The 26,434-nt window shown below is 39.0% G+C and overlaps 1 protein-coding gene and 1 pseudogene across 1 annotated transcript in view; one reads left to right on the forward strand and one right to left on the reverse strand.

Moving 5' to 3' along the window:
• Positions 1–26,434, reverse strand: part of ARIH1 (ariadne RBR E3 ubiquitin protein ligase 1) — a 149,906-nt gene that overhangs the window by 13,228 nt on the left and 110,244 nt on the right. The window contains 9 exon segments of the mRNA XM_031668518.1: positions 1,031–1,088; positions 2,544–2,674; positions 5,624–5,695; positions 6,164–6,205; positions 9,209–9,244; positions 9,247–9,327; positions 11,182–11,248; positions 16,837–16,892; positions 17,400–17,492. Coding sequence (XP_031524378.1) covers positions 1,031–1,088; positions 2,544–2,674; positions 5,624–5,695; positions 6,164–6,205; positions 9,209–9,244; positions 9,247–9,327; positions 11,182–11,248; positions 16,837–16,892; positions 17,400–17,492 — 636 coding nt within the window.
• LOC116276281 lies at positions 22,674–22,758 on the forward strand (annotated as a pseudogene).

Genomic DNA, 26,434 nt, shown 5'->3' on the forward strand with positions numbered 1-26,434 from the left:
TCTTGGCTCACTGCAACCTCCACCTCCTGGGTTCAAGTGATTCTGGCCTCAGCCTCCTGAGTAGCTGGGATTACAAGTGCAAGCCACCATGCCCAGCTAATTTTTGTATTTTTAGTAGAGACAGGGTTTCACCATGTTGGCCAGGCTGGTCTGGAACTCTTGACCTCAGGTGATCCGCCTGCCTCGGCCTCCCAAAGTGTGGGGATTACAGGTGTGAGCCACCAAGCCCGGCTGAATTTCCTGGTCTTTTTAAAAAGGGAGAGACAGCCGGGCGCGGTGGCTCAAGCCTGTAATCCCAGCACTTTGGGAGGCCGAGACGGGTGGATCACGAGGTCAGGAGATCGAGACCATCCTGGCTAACACGGTGAAACCCCGTCTCTACTAAAAAATAACAAAAAAAAAAACTAGCCGGGCGATGTGGCGGACGCCTGTAGTCCCAGCTACTCGGGAGGCTGAGGCAGGAGAATGGCGTGAACCCGGGAGGCGGAGCTTGCAGTGAGCTGAGATCCGGCCACTGCACTCCAGCCTGGGCGACAGAGCAAGACTCCGTCTCAAAAAAAAAAAAAAAAAAAAAAAGATTCCCTTTCTAAATGTAAATAGATATCCAATATTTACTGGAATATCTAATATTTACTGAAATGTCTTTCAGAATTGAAAACTTCTACTCAATTATTCCCTGGGCTGGGCGCGGTGGCTCAAGTCTGCAATCTCAGCACTTCGGGAGGCCGAGGCCAGTGGATCACGAGGTCAGGAGTTCGAGACTAGCCAGACTACTAAAAATACAAAAATTAGCAGGGTTTGGTGGCAAGTGCCTGTAATCCTAGCTACTCAGGAGGCTGAGGCAGAAGAATCACTTGAACCCAGGAGGCGGAGGTTGCAGTGAGCTGAGGTCGCGCCACTACACTCCAGCCTGGGCAACAGAGCGAGACACCGTCTCAAAAAAAAAAAAAAAAAAAACTTATTCTCTAATGAATATGAATATACAATGTGCATTCTTAGTCAACTATTATCCTGTAATACATATACTTACCTCCTGTGCATCTCTTGCTGCCTTTGCATCATCCTCATTATAGCGGTTACAGTTGTACCTTCAAGTAAATAAAGAGGATTCCATAAAGAAAAAAAAATCAATGAAAAGAAAAAAAAAAAATCCCAGAATTTTAACCTGGATTTACAGATTATCTAACACCAACGTTGTCTTTTATAACAGAGAAACTGAGATGTTAAAACACCCAGACTTCTACTGCTATGACAGAATTAGCAGGCTGAAAGGAACTGTTCTAACCCTATCTAGTGTTTGAATCCTCTATAATAAATTAGTTCTTTATCCAGTGATAGGAAATTCCCCACCTCCTGAGGCAGTCCATTTCAAATCAACTCACCTATCATTATTAGAAAACACTATCCTTCTAGGAGAACCTTTGACTCTTGTCTGAATTCCTAACTCAACTTTTTGAGAAAGAGACAAACTTTTCTCTTAGGCCATCCGTTAGTTAAGCCAAATATTTCTAATTTTCCAGGATTATTCACCTTATCTGCTCTTTTATACACCACAGAGAACCAACAGTTGACAACCTACCAGGTAATAGATGCTGTGCTATGTGCTTTGCTATTACAGTTTTTCAGAGTCATTTAAAACTGCATGATATACAGAACGGTGGGAATGGGGAAACATACCCAGAGAGGTCAGCTCAGAGCGTAGATGAGTAACACTTGCACTTCCCCTGGAGTGGTTACTATACCCCAGTTATGGAAGCAGCTATTTCTTGAGTGCTTACTATATACCATGCACTTGGCTAAGGACTTTAAATGTACTAACACATTTAATCCCTTAAACATTTTATGAAATACGCATTATTTTCTTCATCGAGAAGATGAAGAATAGAATTTAGAGAGGATGGGAAACATACTTAAGAGTATGACAGAGTTTCAGAGCTTAAACTTTTGCCTGTCACCAACGGAGGCTTATGCTCTTAACCAGTGAGAAAAATGCTCATATGCTGTGTAAGATTCTTTTTTTTGAAACAGAGTTTCGCTCTTGTTGCCCAGGCTGGAGTGCAATGGGGCGATCTTGGCTCACTGCAACCTCCACCTCCTGAGTTCAAGCGATTCTCCTGCCTCAGCCTCCCAAGTAGCTGGGATTACAGGCATGTGCCACCACGCCTGGCTAATTTTGTATTTTTAATAGAGACGGGGTTTCTCCATGTTGGTCAGGCTGGTCTCGAACTCTCGACCTCAGGTGATCCACCCACCTTGGCCTCCCAAAGTGCTGGGATTACAGGTGTGAGCCACCGCGCCTGGCCCAAGATTCTTATATTAGTTCAAGTAAGCCATCAATAAAATGAGGAAAGCAGTATGTTTCTGTGTGTGTGTGTGTGTGTGTGTGTATGTGTATGTCTGCATATACTTATAACATTAATCACATACTATGTATTTATTTAGCTTGCAAGTTAGATGGTGCTATCTATGAGGTAAAAATGTTATTCATAATACATGGCACATACCTATGTGAATACATTCTTCCCTTAATTTCCCCAACCTACCAGGCAGATCCATGTGGTTCCCATGGGCCAAGACACACCCAGCAAAACTCTGCTTTACAATTCTGGTTACGACAGACCATGTGATTACAACCACCATCCTTCTCAATTGTGACATGGCATTTGGGACATTCCTATGAAAAGAAACTATAAAGTTGGTGTCAATGCTACACTAGGTTGCATTACTAACATTAAAGAAAAGCCAGTTCTAGATTTGGTTTTTAAACATCTTATTTATTGTGGTTAATACACATAAAGCACTTAGAACAGTGTTGAACACTTAAGCACTATTTAAAGTGAGCTGTTACCATTATTACCACTGGCTTTTAAGACGTACAATTTAAGGACTTGGTTTTTTAAACTTAGAGTCTCACTACGTTGCCCAGGTTGTAGTGCAGTGGCTATTCAGAGGCCCAATCATAGCTCACTAAAGCCCTGAACTTCTGGAGTCAAGTGATCTTCCCACCTCAGCCTTCCTAGGATTTCTTTTTAAGCAGAGTTGAGAGACAAAAACATTTTAAGTATTTAGTAATAATAGTATTATGGGAGATAAAAGCATTCTATTCATATAAATATACTATACTCTCTAGTGTCATCTAGAAATAATGGTGTACTTCCCATATCCCATGCACTGTTGTCAATGTTTTATATGTATCAACTAATAATTTCTTAGAGTGGTGCTATTCCTATTTCCATTTGTCAGATTAATAAACTAAGGGAGAAAGAAATTATAAAGAAGCTAGTCCAAGGTCACATAAGTAAAGTCAGGATCCAAATCCAAGCAATCTGACTTCAATGTCAGGTAACTAGGAAATCAGACCTTGATTGGTAAATTCATTTTGTGACTACTGGATTTTCCAAGTTTCTCCTGCCAAATACCCAGATTTTAAATTCTTTTCATTGTACTCCTTAACAAGTATGCTACAGAGATCATGTCAGATTATTTTTTTCCAAGTCCAAATCATTTTCTTTTTCTTTTTGAGACAGGGCCTCACTGTTGCCCAGGCTGGAGTGCAGCAGTGCAATCACAGCTCACTGCAGGTTTGACCTCAAGGGCTCAAGTCATCCTCCCACCTCAGTCTCCCAAGTAATGGGACTACAGGCACATGCCACCATGCTCGGCTAATTTTTGAATTTTTTGTTGAGGTGGGGTTTCACCATGTTGCCCAGGTTGGTCTCAATCTCTCAGGCTCAAGCAATCTGCCCACCTTGGCCTCCCAAAGTGTTAGGATTACAGGTGTGAGCCACTGACCTGGCCTCATATCATATTCTTGGTTGCTAGTAAGCCAAAATTACCTCTCTGTAGGCCTGCGGTTTTTTTGTTCTTGTATTTGTGATTGAGGTTGGTAACTCCCCCAAGGAGGGAACGTCACCCACTATATTAGTATTTGCACAATTTGGCCTTCTTTGTGGAACTGACTATGCTGTCCATCAACGATAGCAATTTAAAATAGGCCAATATAGCATTTTCTACATTATATATTTCAAATCAAATGTTTGAAATCACCCACATAAGAAATTTTACATTTTTCCAAACAAGCAAATTTCAGGCATAAAATATTTCATTCTAAATTTCTTGGTTATAATTAACCAAATAGTATTAAACTTTCAAAATGTTAGGATATCACTGACAATATGCAAATCTGTTTAGGGAGCTAATAATCTTAAAAGCTTCTAAAACCTCAAGAGAAAAACTCTTCGGTTTTCTCTCAAAAATACTGAGCAGCTAAATTTGCTTTACAAATTGCCATTCTTCCTTGGTAATCTATAATCTAAACTAAGCCAAACATATTCAGGTCTGTACTCCCTATTTTAAACATCTTCGGGGCTTACGAGTAGGAATTTCTCTAAATGTAGAAAAAAGGCAACCATTTAAACAATTTAGTGAAAATATAATTGCCTTATTCTAAATATAAGTTTTTCAGAGCATATTAAAGAATTCTGGGACTTTAAGGAACATTTCTTGCGGGAAAATCTTCAATTTTCAAAAAAAGAATGCTTGGTTAAGAATTGTTTTTAATAACAAAAGAAGTAACCACTTTCTGTATATTTACAGTAAGGTTTTCTTTGATTGATGTGAGTTATGCTTATCGTGATGAAGGAGGGAACAAAAAAATATTTCTACCATATATTCCTTAAAGAATTAGGTATTTGTTTTATGTGGCAAGATTCACTGTTTCACTACTTTCTGGGAGATAGAAATGTATATTCATGTTTTATCTGTAAGTATGTAAGATGTATACTTAAACACACACAGATAACCTGTGTTGGCCTTCACTGTTTACGCACTTCTTACTCTCATTGTCCTGTGATGAGTGAGTGAACAGTTCAAAGATAACTTTATATACTATGGGTCAAACAACTCGGCATTCTTTAAAGCATCATCTTTACATGTACAAAATAATACTAAAAATGAATAGCCCATGAACCATCCTACCATTCATTACCCAAGTCACTCACTATGTGGACAGGATAGGACTGAATTACATAAAGGATGGATAATACAACTTTGTATTGAAAGACTAGCTGGGTACACGGCTGGCATTCAAATGCTTGCTCATTATATTAGTGATTAAGGAGAAGGGTACTCAAGACTTAAACATTTGTAAGATATTTGTCTGGGGTTAAGAAAGTGGCTTGTGATCATAAAGAGACTGAATTTTGAAACTAGTATCAAGAGCAATATACTTCAAAAAAAAATTGGAACAAAAATGTAAATCAGCCTAACAGAACCAAGCTAGGCGGAGTAAACTCCAATACATGCGTATACTAAATGGCAGCCAAGCACAGATCCCACACTTGAAAAATTATCAGCTTTTTCCTCTATAGAACACTAATTTTTTTCCAGTAGAAGAAACCTAAGGCAGAGAACTTTAGATACTGTAGTATAGTACTCAATACTCTAAAATAAACTCAAAGACAAAGAGGAAATAACAGGCAAGCCTTCTGGGAAAAAAAAAAGACTCAATGGAGAAAAAGATGAAACGAAGCCTGTAAGTAGGTCACCTTATTGCTTTTGCTAAACCCGAAACACCAACCCTTATCATTTTCATTACCAAGAATTACTGAAGGAAAACACTAACCTTTGTGTTGGCTGCAATCCAATTGGAGGTTTCACTGTCATCATCGCACTTTTTAATCCATTTCTTTAACCACTGTTTGAAAACAACAATTGTTAGAATACAACAAAAGACTTTAAAAAAGAGCAAATTACTTTAGCACTTAACTATAGTCAAGCTGAACTGTAAAAGCCAATGAATAAGATTATCACTAGGCTCACATCTTCTTAAGCCAGGGAAATCCCGTAACTATAATGTCCAGTATATATAAAATCAACCAAAGTAGGATTTTCTTTGGTAGAAGCTGAGTGGGGAACCTACAGCTTGAAAAGAAGCCCAACTACAAGGTGTGTATTCCCCTAATTACAAAGCCTGGACAAGAGGTGCTTTTAGCCATTGTTGGTCCTAGTGAATAATCAGGAGCTGACTTTATACCAAGGAATTACCTCTGAATACATAACAAATCTGAAATTAAAAGCAAAAAAACCTACCAATAGATAGATAAAATCATCAGTCACATCTCTGTCCCATTTTAAAACGGAAATGTCAGACGCAAGTTCCCACCCTACATTTAACAGGATCATGCCAATTTTCCACAAAGCAAAGCTGTTAAGGATACAGCAGCTAATAGAATTAAGGTCACTCACAGTAAGTAAATAAGCCAATCATTTCATGCCTTATAGTTCCACAGTCACTAGTTTCTAGTGACTGGCAAATACAAGGAGAGAATCCCTGTCTGCTTTATCGTTAATATTCAGGAATTTAGTATTGTGAACCAAACATAGTGGGTAACAATATGTGTGTGAAATGAAGAAGACTATAAGCATGAAGACACGCTTTTGATGATAAATTTCACACCAAGCCAAGCAGGTGCCCTAGACTATATTGAGAAGTTTCAACCCATGTTTCATCAGTGTATTTTTAATCTTTTACTTAACATCCTAAATGAAGAATAAAAGGCTGACTTTGTAGGTTACTTATATAATTTAGTACTAATACACAGTAGACAATATATGGGAAGCAAACAGGTCACATCTTTGCATTATTTAAAACAGCAGCCTCAGCCCCAGCAGAGGAAATGAAAATTGGGCAAGGTATAAAAAAAAAGACTAACTACTACTAAAACATCAGACAATCGGTAATTCACTTTTGTTTTCTAAGCTCATGACATACATTTGTAAAAGAAGGATAATTAACAAACACAAATGCTTAAGAAAAAAAATAATAAAACGACAGATTAGCTAATTAAGTAATTTACAAATGGCAAAAAATCCTTTGCTAAAGAGAGAAACAAACTACTATTGATTTAAATCAGGTTAAGATAAATGGTTATTTCTGAAAAGAAAGATGGGGAATGGGAAGGAACATGGAACCAAGGAGCTTCAAATATATGTGTCATGTTTTATCTCTTAATGAAGAAAAACAAAATACTAATTTCGCTTTAGCTGGATTGTAGCTACATAGGGTATTCACTGTTGTATTCTCTATACTTTGTTTGACACGTGTCATGCTAAAAATACATTGGAAAGTAGGTATTATCCACCTTTTCTCTAAAATAACAATGCATATTTAATCTTTATTCTAACAGTATGTATTTTACACATATTCAATCTCTGTGAGCTTACCTGCTCTTTTTGGAAATATTTATTATTAATGATGTGTTAAGTGTAATTCTATAGATGTTTGGAGGAAAAAAAGAGAGGTATGGCATATCAATAAAATATCTACCCCCCCATCCCCCAAAAAATATCTGGTTGGCCATGGTGCTTCTTGCCAGTAATCCCAGCACTCAGGGAGGGCCAAGGCAGGTGGATCACTTGAGGCCAGGAGTTCAAGACCAGCCTGGCCAACATGGTGAAATGCTGTCTCTAAAATAAATAAATAAATAAATAAATAAATAAATAAATAAATAAGCAAGCCAGGCGTGGTGGCACACGCCTGTAATCCCAGCTACTCGGGAGGCATAAGAATCGCTTGAACCTGGGAAGCAAAGCTTACAGTGCGAGATCGTGCCACGTACTCCAGCCTGGGTGATAGAGTGAGACCCTCCCTCAAAACAAAACAAAACAAAAAATCTATTTGCTGGGTCTAGAGCCCCTTGGCTTGACGGGCTTCTTACTCCTCAAGACCCTCAAAGGAACAGAAAAGCATCTTAAACTTCTAGCAGGATATAAATGTTAGTGTGTTAAATGTGTATGTTAAAACTTAATAACCAATGTGACAGCATTAGGATGTGGAGCCTTAAGGAGGTGAATGGAATTGGCATCCTTAAAAAAAAAAAAAGGGCCCAGAGAGCTGCCTTGTCCTTCCAATTCATATGTGAGGACCCAGCAAGTAGGCATCATCTATGAACCAGAAAAGCGGGCCCTCACCAGACAACAAATCTTTTGGATTACACCTTGATCTTGGACTTCTCACCCTTAAGAACTGTAAGAAATAAATTTATGTTGTTTAGAAGCCACCCAGTTTATGGTCTTTTGTTATAACAGCCTGAACATGAAGACAGAAAATGGTACCAAGAAGTGAGGGTGCTGTTGTAACAAAACCAAAAATGTGAAAGCTGATTTGAAACTAGGTAGTAAGTAGAGGCTACATTTCAAGTAAGCTAGAAAAGCCTAGATCACTGTGAATGAACTGAACTGTTAAGGTAATTCTGGTGAGGATTCAGAAAGACAGAAGTGTGGGCAATGCCTCAATCATAGAGAAAACCTAAATAAATGGCCATGAACAGAATGTTGTTAGAAATAATGGACATTAAAGGCCATTATAATGAGGTCTCAGATGAAAATGAGGAACATGCTGTTAGAAACTAGAAGGCCATCCTTGCTATAAAGCAAAGAAGTTGTCTGAATCGTTTTGGGGAAGGTAGAGATATGAAACTGAATATCTGGTTGAGGAAATTACCAAGCAAAGTGTTGAAGATGCAGCTTAGCTTCTCTTCAATGTTTTAGAAAATGCAAGAAGAGATGAATGACCTAGAGATAAACTGTTAATCAAAAGGAAATAAGAAGTCAAAAATCTGAAAAATTTTCAGCCTATTCACTTCGGAAAAAAACGAGAACAACCGTAAAGGAGCCTGAACTGATTAAGACATCCCTGAATATGTGGCACTGGTAACTTCCTGGCAGTTCAAATCTAGAATTCAGAGGCTGAAGAGTATACTACAGAACTCCAAAAGCCCAAGTTACCAAGAAAGCTGGGCAAGAAGAGTCACAGCAAAACTCTTAAAGGTGCTGAGACATCAGCCGAATTTACCTGCACATTTCCTTGCATAAGTAACATTAAAATTTGGCAGAGTAAAGGAAAACGTATAGTACCAAATCTACAAATTTGCTTCCCTTAAGTTACAGTGGAGCATACAGGAAGATATGATTAGAGTTGTATATTTTCTCCATAAAAAAAAATTCAAAAAAGTTAGATCAAGGAAAGAGGAAAAATTTTTTAAGACGTGACCTTTTCATACAATTCTCAAAGAGATATATACTATTTTAAACCAGTATCAGACATCTCCCTGCCAAAGGGAAACATTTTTTTTTCTTCTATTTTACTACCAAGAATAAACAGGAGAAATAAAAACGCTTTGTGCACTATTTCAGTTTAGGAAATCACTTGCTTTAATGCAAAATTATGCCCACATTTGCAGCTGCAATAGGTTTAGCATCAGGATATTGGACTTTAACAACATGGTGGCAATCTGGGGCAGGACACCACTTTAACAGTCGATTGCACTGAAATACAAGTTAGAAAATAAAAAATGACAGCTGGTTGGGCACAGTGGCTCACACCTATAATCCCAGAACTTAGGGAGGCCAAGGCGGGAGGACTGTTTGAGGTCAAGCACTCAAGATCAGCCCAGGTAACATAGCAAGACCTTGTCTCTACCTACAAAAAAAAAAAAAAAAGAATTTAGCCAGTCATGGTAGTATGTGCCTATAGTCCCGATTACACAGGAGGCTGAGGCAAGAGTATCACTGAGCCCAGAAGGTGAGGCTGCAGAGAGCTGTGATCATCTGCTGCACTCCAGCCTGGGTCAGAGACGAGGCCCTGCCTCAAAAAAAGGCAGCAAATTAAACTAGGTCATGATGCAAGATTTAATAGTACATCAAGCAATTATTTATATTGCTTCTCTGGGGCAAGTGGGGGATGATGACACAAGCTTATGAAAACTTGCTGTGGTCTTCTATAGCAACACTTTCAGATGTACTGTTTTTGTTGTTGTTGTTGTTGTTTTTAAGATGACTGATTCTTGAAGACTCGGTTTTATAAAATACATGAATTATCTCTTGTTCTATGTTCTTTTAATCCCACTGAAACTTTAATAAAACATTATGCATGTGATCATCAAAAAGCACTAATTTATTTATGGTTCTATTTTCTGCAGGATAATTTTCAAAAGACACAAGAAAATCAGATATACTCTTTACCAAGGAAGGTGCTACAGAATAGTTCAAGATAGTCCAAGATAGGCTAAAGGATATACATACAACTTCTCCCATAAAAAGCTCTTGTAAGAAAAAAAAAAACCCCAGTTCCTAAACCACAGGCAAAGAGTGCATTTTAGGTCATCAAAAGGAAAATATAACTTTTATAGTATTTTTATTATGAAACAAAACACTCTGCACCAGAATTCAGAAGCCCATTGACCATTTCAAATAATATTCTATTTCTAAAATAGGCTGTTTCCAGGTTTAATCTCTAACAGAAATAATTACTTTTTAGAATTAGAAGACCAAGTTACACTGATGTTGTCATACAGGATCTGGTCAACTCCTCTGTAAAGAGCCAAGAGGGTAAAGAATTTTGGTTTTGCAGGCCAGAACAGCCTCCGTAGCAACTACTCAACTCTGCCACTGTAGCACAAAGGAGTCATAGAACAAATGGGCAAAGGCATGGTCCAATAGCAGATATGCATTCTTTATTAACAAGATTTACTGGTAATGAAATCCTAAACGAAAGCAGAAAGAAGTAGGTTAGAATCTCAAACATGGTTAAACATGACACGATTAGTAATCTACTACAATTCTCTGCTATGGTAAAGAAAAAGAAAGAAAGAATACACTAAAAATGATTTTATTATCCAAGGTCAAGATATATGGAGAGATCTACTTACTGGTTTCTCATACTCTTTTATTTTATTTTGCTTTCTATTAAGAGGGAGTCTCGCTCTGACATCCAGGCTGGGGTGCAGTGGCGCGATCTCGGCTCACTGCAACCTCCGGCTCCGAGGTTCAGGCGATTCTCCTGCCTCAGCCTCCCAAGTAGCTGGAATTACAGGCTTGTGCCACTGCGCCCAGCTAATTTTTGTATTTTTAGAAGAGACGGGGTTTCACCATGTTGGCCAGGCTGGTCTTGAACTCCTGATCTCAGATGATCCACCCACCTCGGCCTCCCTTAGTGCTGGGATTACAGGCGTGAGCCACCGCACCCGGCCTGTCATACTCTTTTGAGAATAAAGGTATTTTGGCATGCTTCGAAATATGGTAAAGATGTTTTTTTACTGTCAATAAATGATAATTTTTAAAAATAGTATTTCTATTAATAAACAGAATTCCTTCCTACAAGAAGGAAAACAAATCACTTACCTCTACAAAGCTATTTGTTATTAAATGCTGATACTTTAATTTAACTTTTGAATCTGTGATCAGGCGCCTGAAACCAAGAATAAAAATAGATTAGAAAGTTTCCAGTCAAGAGTATTTTCCACATTTATAAAACATAGTTTCCAAAGCTGTTTATGCTAATGGCTACAACATGTTTATGCCCTAAGCTGTAAATACTGAAATGCACATAGGCTATCAACAAATGTAATTGTACTGATCAAAACAATAATTTCAAAGTCTGTATAGTTTTATTTTCGTAGACTTTTTTTTTCCATGGTTCTTATTTTTTAAATACTCTACTTTTACCCAGTTTTTATTACAGCCTAATGACTTACCAACTAGTGACAAGTTTAGGCACATTTCAGGGTCTTTTGACTCTGATATCATGCCTTAAAAGACAGCAATTCTCAGCCACCTTCCTTCAGACACCCCACCCAAATCAGTATGTGAAATGAGACAGATATTGCTGACAGAAATGTTAAGAAATGGATCCAGGTTTTGTGACACCTAAAGCTCATATAATTTTAAGAGCCTTCTTCCTCTGAGAGCTCTTGGAAATTAACCAGAAATGCTCACTGGTTGCATCCTGGCCTCTTCTGAACACTCTATAATTCACAAGAATTTCCAGAACTCACAGGAGCCCACGTCGTGAGGAACCCTGAAGCTTAAGTTTCACTAATTCTATGGTAAACACTCCTGAGTGTATTACAAGAAAAAGAATTCCCACTGAGAAAGACAGGAAGAACATGCCTGTAGCTCAACCCCATTAAAATATTTTAAATGAACAGACAATCTGGCCTCATCTGACTCTTCTGAGCTTCACAGGCCTCTCTCCTTCCACAAGATCCCACCCTGTCCTGTGCCACTTTCAGTGCACTTCTATCACATTCGTATTCTTGTATTTCCTTCAAAACTGTAAGTACCACCCTTCATCAGAGGTTTTGCATAAGGCTGCCTCCCTTGGAAAGACAAGAATACTATAATGGAGCTCTAAGATGGGAGAGCCGAGGTTTGAATGCCGGCCTCACCACTCACTAGCTATGAATTGAAGGTAAATTCTTTGAACTTTCCATTCCTCAGGTTACTAATCTGTAAAAATAGATATCAGAAATACGGTTGTGAGACTAGAATAGTGCCTGGCAGATAGTAAGCACTCAAAAAATATTAGACGCTATTACTATATTACTTCACTCAGTTACAATCAAGTATTACTCAAGGAAGCCTTTCCTGAGTTTCTACACTTGTTTGGATATAGATCCCCTCTCAATTCTCATGGTACCTTAAACATCTCCTTTATAGAAATTATCATAATTTTAATTAGACAGTTATCTGTATAATCATTGTCTTTCTCCTCCCAACCCCAAGAAAGGATACCCAGGTGTCCGGTACAGTGCCTGGCCTGTAGAAAGTGTTCAATTAATATTTTTTAAATGAGTAAATCTCCATGTTTCACAGAAGTGGAACCTGTGGTCTAAAAATAATTCATGTGGTTCCACAAAAGTTAAACATAGCAGTCACACGGTGGCTCAATGCCTGTAATCCAGCACTTTGGGAGGCTGAGACGGGCGGATCACAAGGTCAGGAGTTCGAGACCACCCTAACTAACACGGTGAAACCCCATCTCTACTAAAAATACGAAAAAAAAAAATTAGCCAGGCGTGGTGGTAGCGCCTGTAGTCCCAGCTACTGGGGAGGCTGAGGTGAGAATGGCAACCCGAGGTGAGCTTACAGAGCCGAGATCACGCACGTACCCAGCCTAAACAGAGCGAGACTCCACCTCAAAAAAAAAAAAAAGTTAAACATAGCATTACCACATGACCCAGCAATTCTCCTTTGAGGTATATATACACTTAAGAGATTAAAAACAGGTGCTTACGGCCGGGTGCGGTGGCTCACGCCTGTAATCCCAACACTTTGGGAGGCCGAGACAGGCGGATCACGAGGTCAGGAGATCGAGACCATCCTGGCTAACACGGTGAAACCCCGTCTCTATTAAAAATACAAACATTAGCCAGGCATGGTGGCGGGCGCCCGTAGTCTCAGCTACACGGGAGGCTGAGGCAGGAGAATGGCTTGAACCCGGCAGGCGGAGCTTGCAGTGAGTGGAGATCACGCCACTGCACTCCAGCCTGGGCGACAGAGCAAGACACCGTCTCAAAAAAAAAAAAAAAAAAAAAAACAGGTGTTCAATGAAACACTTGTACACAAATGTTCATATGTTCACATAACACATTTCTGTAAAAAATGGAAATGTCCATATAATAGAACCATTATTCAGCAATGAAAAGGAATAAAGTGTTGATTGATAATACAACATGGATGAATCTTGAAAACATTAAAGAAGCCAATCACAAAAGGCAACATATTATATGATTCCATTTATATGAAATGTCCAGAGAGGGAGAAAGGAGTAGCGAATGACTGCTTAATAGATATAAGGTGATCAAAACAGTCTGCAATTAGGTAATGTTTCTAGAATAATATTATGTATATACTAAAAGCCACTGGATTACATACTTAAAAATACAGTTGCTGGCCAGGAGCAATTGCTCATGCCTGTAATCCTAGCACTTTGGGAGGCAGAAGTGGGCGGATCACTTGGGGTCAGGAGTTGAAAACCAGCCTGGCCAACAGGGTGAAACCTCATCTCTACTAAAAATACAAAAAAATTAGCTGAACATGGTGGCGGGCACCTGTAATCCCAGCTACTCAGGAGGCTGAGGCAGGACAATCACCTGAATCTAGGAGGCAGAGGTTGCAGTGAGCCGAGATCATGCCACTACTGCACTCCAGTCTGGGCAACAGAGAGAGATTCCATCTCAAAGAAACAAAAAACAAAAAAAAACCATTGCTTCTTAACACAGGTTTGAACTGCATGGGTCCACTTACACATGAATATTTTTCAACCAAATGTGGATCGAAAATAGTTATTTGTGGGATGTGAAACCTGCATATATGGATGGTCGAATTTTTGTATACATGGTTTCTTCTGGGCTGACATGAGCATGTGCAGATTGGTATATTCAGGGTGTAGGGTGTAGGTCCTGGAACCAATCCCCAGTACACCAAGGATGACTGTAATTAAAATGAGTGTTATGTTACAGATTTTATATCAATAAATAATAATAAGGAATGTTATCAGGCCAAAAGTCAGATGCCCTGCTTGCCAAACAAATGCACCTTAGTTACACATGTATTACCCATAATGCTTTTTGGGTATGACAAATCCTAATGATTTCTGATAGTTGACCTTAGCCTAAAAAATTATCTAAACCTGGCATGGACCACCAGGACCGGTGACAGCAAACGTCAGCCAATAGTTATTAGGACAAGGTTCTGCCCTTAGTTTATCCGATATTGATAAGGAAGTAAAAGAAAGTGAGCATCCATCTTCGAGACTAGGCATTCTCAAGAAGGTGGCAGCAAGTGTCACTCTGGTCATTTATAAGACAATTCTCTTGGCAACGATTTGTTGCCATCACAAACTGAAAATAGTTATTGGCCGGGTGCGGTGGCTCACGCCTGTAATCCTAGCACTTTGGAAGGCCAAGGCAGGCGGATCACCTGAGGTCAGGAGTTCGAGACCAGCCTGGCCAACATGACAAAACTCTGTCTCTACTAAAAATACAAAACTTAGCTGGACATGGTGGTGTACACCTGTAATCTCACCTACTCGGGAGGCTGAGGCAGGAGAACTGCTTGAATCCAGGAGGCAGAGGTTGCAGTGAGCCGATATGGTACCACTGCACTCCAGCATGGGCAAACCAATATGCAGAAGAATGAAACTTAACCCCTGTATCTTTCACCATATACAAAAATTAACTAAAGGATTAAATACTTGAATGTAAGAGCTCAATCTACAAAAATCTTCGAAGAAAATCCAGGAAATACCATTCTAGACATCAGCCTTAGCAAAGAATTTATGACAAAGTCCCCAAACGCAACTGCAACAAAAGCAAAAATTGACAAGTGGGACTTAATTAAACTTATGAGCTTCTGTACAGCTAAAGAAACTATTAAAACAGAGTAAACAGACAACCTACAGAATGGGAGAAAATATTCAAATTATATACCCAAAAAAAGCCTCATATCCAGAATCTAAAAAGGAACTTAAACAAGCAAAAAACAAATAATCCCATTTAAAAATAAGCAAGCTACTTTGTCAATGAAGTAGCCATTCCTTTGTTTCTTTACTTCTCTAATAAATTTGCTTTCACTTAAAAAAAGAAAAAAAAGGGGCAAAGTACATGAATAGACACTTCTCAAGAAGACATACACACAGCCAACAGATTCAAAAAAAGTTCAATAACACTAATCATCAGAGAAATGCAAATCAAAACCATAATGATGTACCATATCATCTCATACCAGTCATAAGGAATATTATTTAAAAGTAAAAAAAATTAAAACAAAAAAATAATTTTAAAAAGTAAAAAAATAACAGATGTTGGTGAGATCACAGGGAAAATAAATCACTCTACCAAAAAGACACATTCACTAGTATGTTCACTGTGGCATTATTCACAATAGCAAACACATGAAATCAATCTAGATGCCCATCAACAGTGGACTGATAAAGAAATGGTGGCACATGTACACCATGAAACACTACGCAGTCATAAAAAAGACAGCACAATCATGTCCTTTGCAGCAATACAAATGCAGCTAGAGGTCATCATTCTAAATGAATTAACACAGAAATACTCAATATCGCATGTTCTCATTTTTAAGTGGGAGCTAAACGGCGAATACACGTGAAGATGAGAATAAAAGACAGTGGGGACTATTAGAGTGAGTAGCGTGGGATGGCAAGAGTTGAAAAACTATCAGGTATTGTGCTCACTACCTGGGTGATGGGATCATTTGTACATCAAAGCTTACCGACAAGGAATTTACCCATGTAACAAACCTGCACATGTACACCTGAACCTAAAATAAAAGTTGAAAGAAAAAAAAGAAAGAACCTTTCACAAGAAGAGTTGTTAGCTGAAAGCCTCCAGCTTGCCTCCAGCTGTAGTGTATCTGAAATCAGTAGCAGTGTTTCAGCAAAGACCACGATTCCTTGGGTAGTCTCCGTCGATGACTGAGCATATCAAGCGTACTGGGCCCAGCTCTTTCTACTTATTAAGGTATCCCTCTATAGGCAATCTATGCACAGAAGTTCCCCCACAGGGCTGCTAAAGACTCTCATAGCTGTATCATGTGAAGTCTCTTCCTGTTGAATCTTCCTTCTTTCTTGCCTTTAACAGATGTCAGGCTTACATCAATGTCTATCTGCTCCTGCTGTTTACCTTACACATATGCTCTTCCACAATGGGTCAGTTTCACTTTTTTTTCTATCTTGGGATCTGCTTCCAAGAGCACCTCAACTAACACATATGCACAATCTAATCTCCAATCCCAAGGTTTATCAAAATCTAGCTAGCTACCGTGCATTTCTAAGTTTGTAAGAATAGTGATCAGGCGTTTAACCAAGTTACAAATGGACTTTTGTACTGCTACTAAGGAATGGAATGTAGATGTAAAAGTTTCTTCAGACTTTGAGAAGTTTCACTTCCTTTGAGGTGCTAAGTAAAAATTAATTTGGTTTAACCAACTAACCAATATTCACATGCAGAATCTATCAAAAATACTTACATAACTGTGTTGTCATCCACTAAGATATCACAACCATGAGCAGGACACGAAATAGTCTGAAAAAGATTGAAATTTAAACTGTCTTCATTCAACAAATATTTAATGAATGCTTACCATTGCCAGGCACTTTGCTAGGTTCTGGGAATACCTTAATGTTTATAGGATCTCAATCCTTCCCTTTCTCCTTAAAGGAAATATGTGTGAGAGTATTTTTATCACCATAAAGCAACTAGACTTGCTAACCTGAGTGATTGGTTTTTAAACACACAACTTTAAAGGTAAAAGCAAGATAATCTTACAAAACTGTGCAACAAGCTTCAGTTCACATCTACCAATACTGATGCCGGCTGAGAAAACATTACCTGGAGTGGCTCTTTAACTGGAATGCCACATTACTTTAGGAAAAAGCCTACTACCTTTAGTTGTTTGAATCTAGAAAAATGTTCCCCATGCGATTCATGATACACAAAGCTTCACCTGTTTTTATTTGTGCAAATTTGTGAAAGGGTCTGAACACCATAGGAAATTCAACAAAAAAGTGAGAAACAACTCGGTGTCTTTACCTGGCCCATGCCTTCTTCCATTATTTTGGTAGTTAAATATTCACTCCAGCATTGCATACAAAACTTATGTCCACATTCAAGGCCAGTGAAATACTGTAAGAAAAATAAAACATGAACTTAACAAAGACATGATCAGAAAAATCACTATAAACAGTGACTCAATAGGGCTTGATAAGGTCACATTTCTTACAGTGGCTCAAATGTCCAGTTTGACAATAGATGGGCTCCTAAAATGAACTTTTCATGGTGAAATCTGGACATGCAAATACACTGAACACACATACATCTTAGGAATGGCGGGCAACAACATCTGTATTAAATATAAAAAGACAGACAAATGAGCATATGAAAGAATGCTCAGTATCATTCAGCATCATGGAAATGCAAATCAAAACCACCACGAAGGCTGGGCAACATGGCAAAACCCTGTCTCTACAAAAAATACAAAAATTAGTCAGCCATGATGACGCATGCCTGGAGTCCCAGCTACTTGGGAGGCTGAGGTGGAAGCACTGCCTGAGCCTGGGAGGCAGAGGTTGTAGTGAGCTGAGATCACACACCACTGCACTCCAGCATGGCCAAAAGAATGAGACCCTGTCTCAAACAAAACAAAGCAACACCACTTCACACTCACTAGAACAGCTATAATTAGAAAGACAGAGAAAGCAGGACACACTGGCTCATATCTGTAATCCCAGCACTTTGGGTGGCTGAGAGGGGAGGATTACTTGAGGCAAGGAGTTCAAGACCAGCCTGGGCAACATAGTGAGACTCTGTCTCCACAAAAAATTAAGAAATTAGCCAGGTGTGGCAGCACATGCCTGTAATCCCAGCTACTCAGGGGGGCTGAGGTGGGAAGATCACTTGAGCCTGAGAGGTCAAGGCTACAGTGAGCTGTCATCACGCCACTGCACTCCACACTGGGCAACAAAGTGAAGCTCTATTCGGAAAAAAAAAAAGACAGATAATATTAATAATGAGTGTTGGTGGGGATGTAAAAAATTGGAGCCTTCGTACACTGTTGATAGAGATGTAAAATGGCACAGCAACTTTGGAAACAATCAGGCAGTTCCTCAAAATATTAAACATAGGGTTACCATATCACTCAGCAATTCCAATCCTAGGTATATACTTGAAAGAAAGGAAAACATACATCCATACAAAAACTAGTACACAAATGTTCATTATAGCATTATTCATAACAGCCAAAAAATGAAAATCCAGATGTCCATCAACTGAAGAAGAAAAGTATTGTTTCCATATAATTTCCACAGATAAAATATTATTCAGCCATAAAAGGAAATAAAGTACTGATACATGGCCACAATATAGATGAACCTTGTCTTCAAGGTTCTTCTCCTATCACTTGCATAGTGAAATTTCTTGTAAAAGACTGAAAATAAGCCAGTCATAAAAGATCACATATTGATTCTTTTCTTTTTTTTTTTTTTTTCTGAGACCAAGTCTCGCTCTGTCACCTAGGCTGGAGTGCAGTGGCGCCATCTCGGCTCACTGCAACCTTCGCCTCCCAGGTTCAAGCAATTCTTGTGCCTCAGCCTCCCAAGTAGCTAGGACTACAGGAGCGCGCCACCACACCCAGCTAATTTTTGTATTTTTAGTAGAGACAGGGTTTCACCATATTGCCAGGCTGGTCTCCACCTCCTGACCTCGTGATTCACCCACCTCGGCCTCCCAAAGTGCTGAGTTTACAGGCGTGAGCCACCATGTCAAGCCTTGTTTGATTCTGTTACATGAAATGTCCAGAATAGGTATATCCATTGACAAAGAAAACAGATGAGCAGCTGCCTACGGGCTGGGGGACTTGGGAGGAATTAGGGGGTGAATTTTAAAAAGTATCTCCTGGGGGGTTATCAAGTGTTTTTAAAATTGTGGTGATGGCACGCAACTCTATAGAATATACTAAAATCACTTTAAATGGGTGAACTGGATAGTATATAAATTATATTTCAATAAACCTGTTATGAAAAGACTTATTCAGAATAGCTAAGGATAACAGTAACTAACACTTTGTTCTAAAATGTTAGAGTTAAGGGATCCTGAAATGAAGCTGTATCCTGTAATGGGACACTAAGTAAACACTTTAAATAATATTAGATGATCTGGAGGATTATGTCTTTTAAAAAGATTCAAACAATGGTTACCTTATTTTAAAGAACATTTTGCAATAATTTACCACTAAATTATTTTTAATTGAGTAAGTTATACAGACTTATGATTAAAAACAAATTTTTTTAACAGTACAAGTACAGAGTTTATGCTGAAAAATAAGCCTCCCTAGGCCAGGTGCGGTGGCTCACACCTGTGATCCCAGCACTACCGGAGGCAGACGTGGGCGGATAACTTACAGTCAGGAGTTCAAGACCAGCCTGGCCAATGTGGCGAAACCTGTCTCTACTAAAAACACAAAAATTAGACAAGTGTGGCGTTGAGGCAGGTATATCACTTGAGATCAGGAGCTCAAGATCAGCCTGGCCAAAATGGTGAAACCCTGTCTCTACTATAAATACAAAAATTAGCCAGGTGTAGGGGCAGGCACCTGGAGTCCCAGCTACTTGGGAGGCTGAGGCGGGAGAATCGCTTGAACCTAGGAGGCGGAGGTTGCAGTAAGTCAAGATCGGGCCACTGCACTCCAGCTTGGGTGACAGAGTGAGACTGTCTCAATAAAAAAAAAAAAGGCCTCCCTCATTCCCATCCCTGTTGTTTGTTTCCTCTACCCGGAGGCAACTGCTATTTCCAGTTGCTTACATATTCTTCCAGAGGTGTTCTAATGTACACACTTACACACACACTGTAACAGTACCACAAATTCTCTTCTACATCTTGTTTTTTGTTGTTGTTGTCTAAAAAAATCCAATAGGGCTGGGCAAGGTGTCTCACGCCTGTAATCCCAGCACTTTGGGAGGCCAAGGCGGGCGGATCATTTGAGGTCAGGAGCTCGAGACCAGTCAAGCCAACATGGCGAAAACCCTGCGTCTACTAAAAATACAAAAAACTACCCAGGTGTGGTACTGTATGCCTGTAATCCCAGCTATTCAGGAGACTGAGGCAGCAGAATCCCCTCAACCCAGGAGGCGGAGGTTGCAGTAAGCCAAGATCGCACCCTTGCACTTCAGCCTGGGTGACAGAGCAAGACTCCGTCTTAAAAAAACAAAAAAACAAAATCCAATGGATTTCTCATGTGGTATCACACTGGTGCAAGTTTGCCTCTTTATAGGAAGGTACCACAATTTTATTTACAGTCTACTATTAATGAACCTTTATACTGCCCTTTTTTCCCCTACTACATTACTGCATTGACTATATATATATCTTTGTGATCTTATGAATATATCTTACGACAAATCCGTAGAGGTGACATTATAATAAATATATACATTTACAACCTAATAGCTATCATCAGGCTCCCCTGCAAAGAGGTTGTCATCATTTACACTGTGCAAGAGTACTTGGTTTCTCATGTCCATGACAAGGTAGTATATGATCCAACTCCTTGATCTTTGCCAATCTAATAGGTGAAAAATGCACTAACTTCTAGTTTTCATTTGAATTTCTTTTATTATAAATGAAGTTATAATATTTCAAAAAAATTTTCACACTGTATATTTCCTTTTCTGTATACTCTCTTCATATATTTTGCCAACTTTGCTGTGAGTTTTTCACTTATTTACGGGGGCTTTTTACTTATGTAGGAAATAGGCCATTTATAAGTAGGGGAAATCTTTTCCCCCACTTTAATTCTTAGTGTTCATATTTTGTTGCCATACAGAAGCTCCTTATTCATACACAGTGAAACTCATCACTGTTGAATTTATGACTTGCGAATTCATTAACTTTTATTTATGAAGCTAGGTAGGAATCTTAAGTTTCTATTCCTTACGGCTACCAAGTTGCTCCAACACCATGTATCAAATAATCAACCTTATTTGAAATGCCTCCCCTATAAACACTAAATTCTCCTCATGCATATTTGACTCTATCCTGTTCCACTGCTACCATGTATCAAATAATCTACCTTATTTGAAATGCCTCCTTGATAATACACTAAACTCTCCTCATATATATTTGACTCTATCCTGTTCCACTGTTCTGTATCTTGTATCTAGTATCTTGTATCTAGTATTCTTGTATCTAGTAGGACTAGTCCTCACTCTACTCTCCCCTGTCAATCTAATCTTCTTTTTCAAGATTTTCCTATTTCTTCTATCTCAAATATTCAAGTCATCCTTTTATCTTAGTATTTGAAGTTTTCTTCAAAGCGATCTTTCACATTTCTTATCAAGTTTATTCCTAGCTCTTTTATTCTTTTTGTGGCTCTTATAAAGGGTATTTTAAAATTCCCTTAGACTTTTTATTTAGCCATTATGTGACATGTACCTATAATATTCCTGATGCTACTTATGATATTAGATACAAATATCTGGTTAGGATAGAAATTCTATATATAGCATATCAACTATATTTTTTAAATACATAGACAAAGACATGAAAAGAAATGTATGAGAGGGCTGGGTACGATGGCTCATGCCTGTAATCCCAGCACTTTGGGAGGCTGAGGCAGGTGGATCACGTGAAGTCGGGTAGTTCGAGACCAACCTGGCCAACATGGTGAAACCCCGTTTCTACTAAAAATACAAAAGTTAGCTGGGTGTGGTGGCACACACCTGTAATACCAGCTACTCGGGAAGCTGAGGCAGGAGAATCGCTTGAAACTGGGAGGCGGAGGTTGCAGTAAGCCGAGATCACACCACTGCACTCCAGCCTGGGCAACAGAGTGAGACTTCATCTCATTTTTTTACAAAATAATTATATATATATATATATATATATATATATATATATATATATATATATGAAGTGTATCAGTCCTGCAATTAGGTTTACTGAAAGAATGACATGTAAAATATATATCAAGCTTAAAGGGAGTCTATTATCATTACTCCTCATCAGAGAAGGAGATCTAACTTGTTACCACATCACTAATGGACCCTGATTTTTAAGGCTATTACAGTAAGGGGTATTCTGTAAAAGACAAATACAGTAAATATATATATCAGCAACTCTAAAATGTTTTATTCAAAACTTAAAAACATATATAAACGCTTATATGTGCTTCATTCTTTTTTCAAGTAGGAATCCTTAAGAGAGATCAATGGTCACAATGGCTACCAAGTAATCACTTTTTAAGTCTCAACCTTTTTGACTTCTAGTCTAGAGCTCATTTTAAGATAAAAAGATAGAAAAAAAGATAAAAAGATAGTTCATAAATGTAATCATTGGGTTTTCACACACGTGTGAGATGTACCTCTTTCAACCTTGTTACAACTTCAGCACATAGATAAAAGCTTTTTATTCTTTTAAAATAACTTTTCTAATCACATACCAAGATTAAAGTTAGGAAAATAAATCATACATGTATGTCGAAAGATAGAGCAAAAAAATAAAAATACCAAAAACCAAAAAACAAATCTGTGGTCTAAAGATACATATTCATTGTGCTTTAGAGGAATGTATTATTATCACAGATATCTTCCTGTCTATCTCACTTTCCTTTCCTTCTCCGTCCTCTGATATATTCGTTTCCTCATAACCTTGAGCTGGGTTCACCTACATGGCTCCCTGGGCTTTCCCCTAACCCAGGGGATCATATTATCTATTCCCTAAATTTATCCCTGTTTATATCACAAATACATCCGATCAAGAGTACATGAAAAATACATGAAATATCTACAAAAGAAATTAATGGACTTAAAGAAACTAAATAATACACTCTTAAAGGTTTCATTTATCTGCATCACTTTACATACACAGCAACTAAACCCCTTTGTTTATAAAAACTGAACAAATGATCTAGGGTCATTATACCTAGGTATTTATACACCAGTTCCCTTGTGTATAAAACGTAATGTGTTAAAAGGAATATAGGGCAGGACCTACATATTTTCAAGCAGTGTTTCCAGCAACACCAAGATTCCACAGAGGGGCATCAAGGATGGGGTATGGGAGGGTAGACCACCCTTCCTCACAATTTCAACTCCGCCTTTACCTACTTCACATATGTTCTTCTTAAAATATACAAATAATTTTTTTTTTTTTTTTTTGAGACAGAGTCTCGCTCTGTCGCCCAGGCTGGAGTGCAGTGGCCAGATCTCAGCTCACTGCAAGCTCCGCCTCCCAGGTTTACACCATTCTCCTGCCTCAGCCTCCCAAGTAGCTGGGACTACAGGCGCCCGCCACCTCGCCTGGCTAGTTTTTTTGTATTTTTTTTAGTAGAGATGGGGTTTCACCGTGTTAACCAGGATGGTCTCGATCTCCTGACCTCATGATCCGCCTGTCTCGGCCTCCCAAAGTGCTGGGATTACAGGCTTGAGCCACCGCACACAGCCAAAATATACAAATTATTTACTTCATAAAAATGAGACACTGGCCGGGCGTGGTGGCTCACTCCTGTAATCCCAGCACTTTGGGAGGCCGAGGTTGGGGGGTCACTTGAAGTCAGGAGTTGGAGACCAGCCTGGACAACATGGTGAAACCCCATCTCTACTAAAATTACAAAAATTAGCCGGGTGTGGTGGTGGGCGGCTGCAATCCCAGCTACCTGGGAGGCTGACGCAGGAATCACTTGAAACCAGGAGGTGGAGGTTGCAGTAAGCCGAGAACATGCCACTGCACTCCAGCCTGGGCGACAGAGCAAGACTCCATTTAAAAAAAAAATAGAGAGACACTGTAGTCGAAGCTACATTTCCCAGTACAGTGGTGGGCCAGTACAGCTATTATCTAAACTACTTTAACCTAAAACATTAAGTTGCTAGAGGTTAAAAAATTAGCTTCTAACACACTTGGGAAGGACTGGGGTTGGAGAGTGGAATCTATGAATTCAAAAAAGTGCTCCAATGTCTCAGGACATTGTTTTTTAAAAGCAGCCACTCAGGACAGTTAACTCAAAAGAGGTTGTAAACTAAGCTACCAAAGTACTTATTTTAAAATGTGCATGTGATGCTGTAAACAAAAATTGCTTTCTGGAAGGATAAAGATACTGAAGATATATATAATAAAAAAGTACAAATGCTTGGAGAGTAGTAAAATGTGGGAGTTATACAATGTAAGTAAAGAACTCACTCATCCAATAATAAAGCTTCATGAAGAATTTCAGGTGACATTTACTTTCAAAACTCTAGAGGTTCAACTTGTCTTTCTATATTTATCTAAAAATTATGAGGAAAGGACATCCTAGTTTTGTCATGATACTTTTCGGAACACTTAGCAGTTTCCATAGTGCTTTTAACTTACTTGCCAACCCATGTTGTTCCTTTTGCTATCTTGTCCTATCACCTGCATGGGAAAATTTCTTGTAAAAGAGTAATTTGTTTACATTTATTGCTTCCATTTCCTTTCCCACCTTCAAGTCAATGATTCTTTAGCCCATGAAGTTTGGTTTCTCATTCTACCTCACTCCTTCACTTCATTTCAAATTAACTTTTTAAATCTTTTCTCTGAACCTTTTAGTACTATTTATTTATTTTTTATTTTATTTTTTTTTTTTGGAGACAGAGTCTTGCTCTGTCGCCTAGGCTGGAGTGCAGTGGCGCGATCTCGGCTCACTGCAAGCTCCGCCTCCCAGGTTCACACCATTCTCCTGCCTCAGCCTCCTGAGTATCTGGGACTACAGGCGCCCGCCACCACGCCCGGCTAATTTTTTGTATTTTTAGTAGAGATGGGGTTTCACCGTGGTCTCGATCTCCTGACCTAGTGATCCGCCCGCCTCGGCCTCCCAAAGTGCTGGGATTACAGGCGTGAGCCACCGCGCCCGGACCTTTTAGTACTATTTACCATCCCCCAGTTCTTGAAAGCACATTCTCTCCTCCTTTGGATTCTGTATTGCTACATTTTCCTGGTTAGCCTAACTACCATGCCTTCAGATGTTAGCTCCAATTTCTGTGAATTTCTGTGGTGAGTCCTCCCTGATCAAAAACTGGGTTAGGTATCCCTCCAACACGTTCCCACAGTATCGTATCTTATATTTGCCCTGCCAAAGCACTTATCATTCTTTCTGAATATGTCACCTTACTACTTATCTACCCAACTAACCCGTAAATTATTTGAAGTTAGGAATTATGTATTTATTCTCCATTGTTTCTTAGAGTAGTGCCTAGTGTGTTCAATGAATAGGTTCTCCATCATCAGTTACAAGTACAAAACAAAAATTTACACTGTAAATCTCAAGTCATGATTTTGAATTCTAGTTTGTTGAGACTGTTAGACAATACCAAAAACAGTGAGAAAGTTACAGTGGATATTTGTAAGCAGCTAGCTTCAGTACTCAAATCAGAGTTAAGATTTAAATTAAGAAGGAACTGGCTATGATAGAGCAGGAGGAAAAACACCAAGAAGTAAGGAAATCTTGTAAAACCTGGGTCTTAGTACTACCTCACAGAAGCATTTAACTGTAAGCACTACGTAAAACTCAACTGGCAAAGAGAATCTGTTAAAGACAATAAAATAGTCAAAATATGAATTTAATATATTGTAACAGTAGTACTTTTTTAAAATATTCAAATTAGAATTGTGATTTAAGGTAAGAGAAATGATACAGTTTTCAGGCTGGAAGAAAATTGAAAGAATATCTTATTCAACTCAGAAAGAAAAAGAAACTGCTGGGTGCGGTGGCTTACACCTGTAATGCCAGCTCTGTGGGAGGCTAAGGTGGGTGGATCACCTGAGGTCAGGAGTTCAAGACCAGGCTGGCCAATATGGTGAAACCCCAACTCTACTAAAAATAAAAAATTAGCCAGGTGTGGCAGCGGGCGCCTGTAGTCCCAGCTACTTGGGAGGCTGAGGCAGGAGAATCACTTGAACCTGGGAGGCGGAGGCTGCAGTGAGCCAAGACTAACATTGCACTCCAGTCTGGGCAACAAGAGCAAAACTCATGCCAAAAAAAACAAAGAAAGAAAAGAAAAGAGGCCAGGCACGGTGGCTCACGCCTGTAATCCCAGCACTTTGGGAGGCTGAGGCAGGTG

Source organism: Papio anubis, chromosome 7 (genome assembly GCF_008728515.1).
Source record: "Papio anubis isolate 15944 chromosome 7, Panubis1.0, whole genome shotgun sequence".
Taxonomy (NCBI): Eukaryota; Metazoa; Chordata; class Mammalia; order Primates; family Cercopithecidae; genus Papio; species Papio anubis.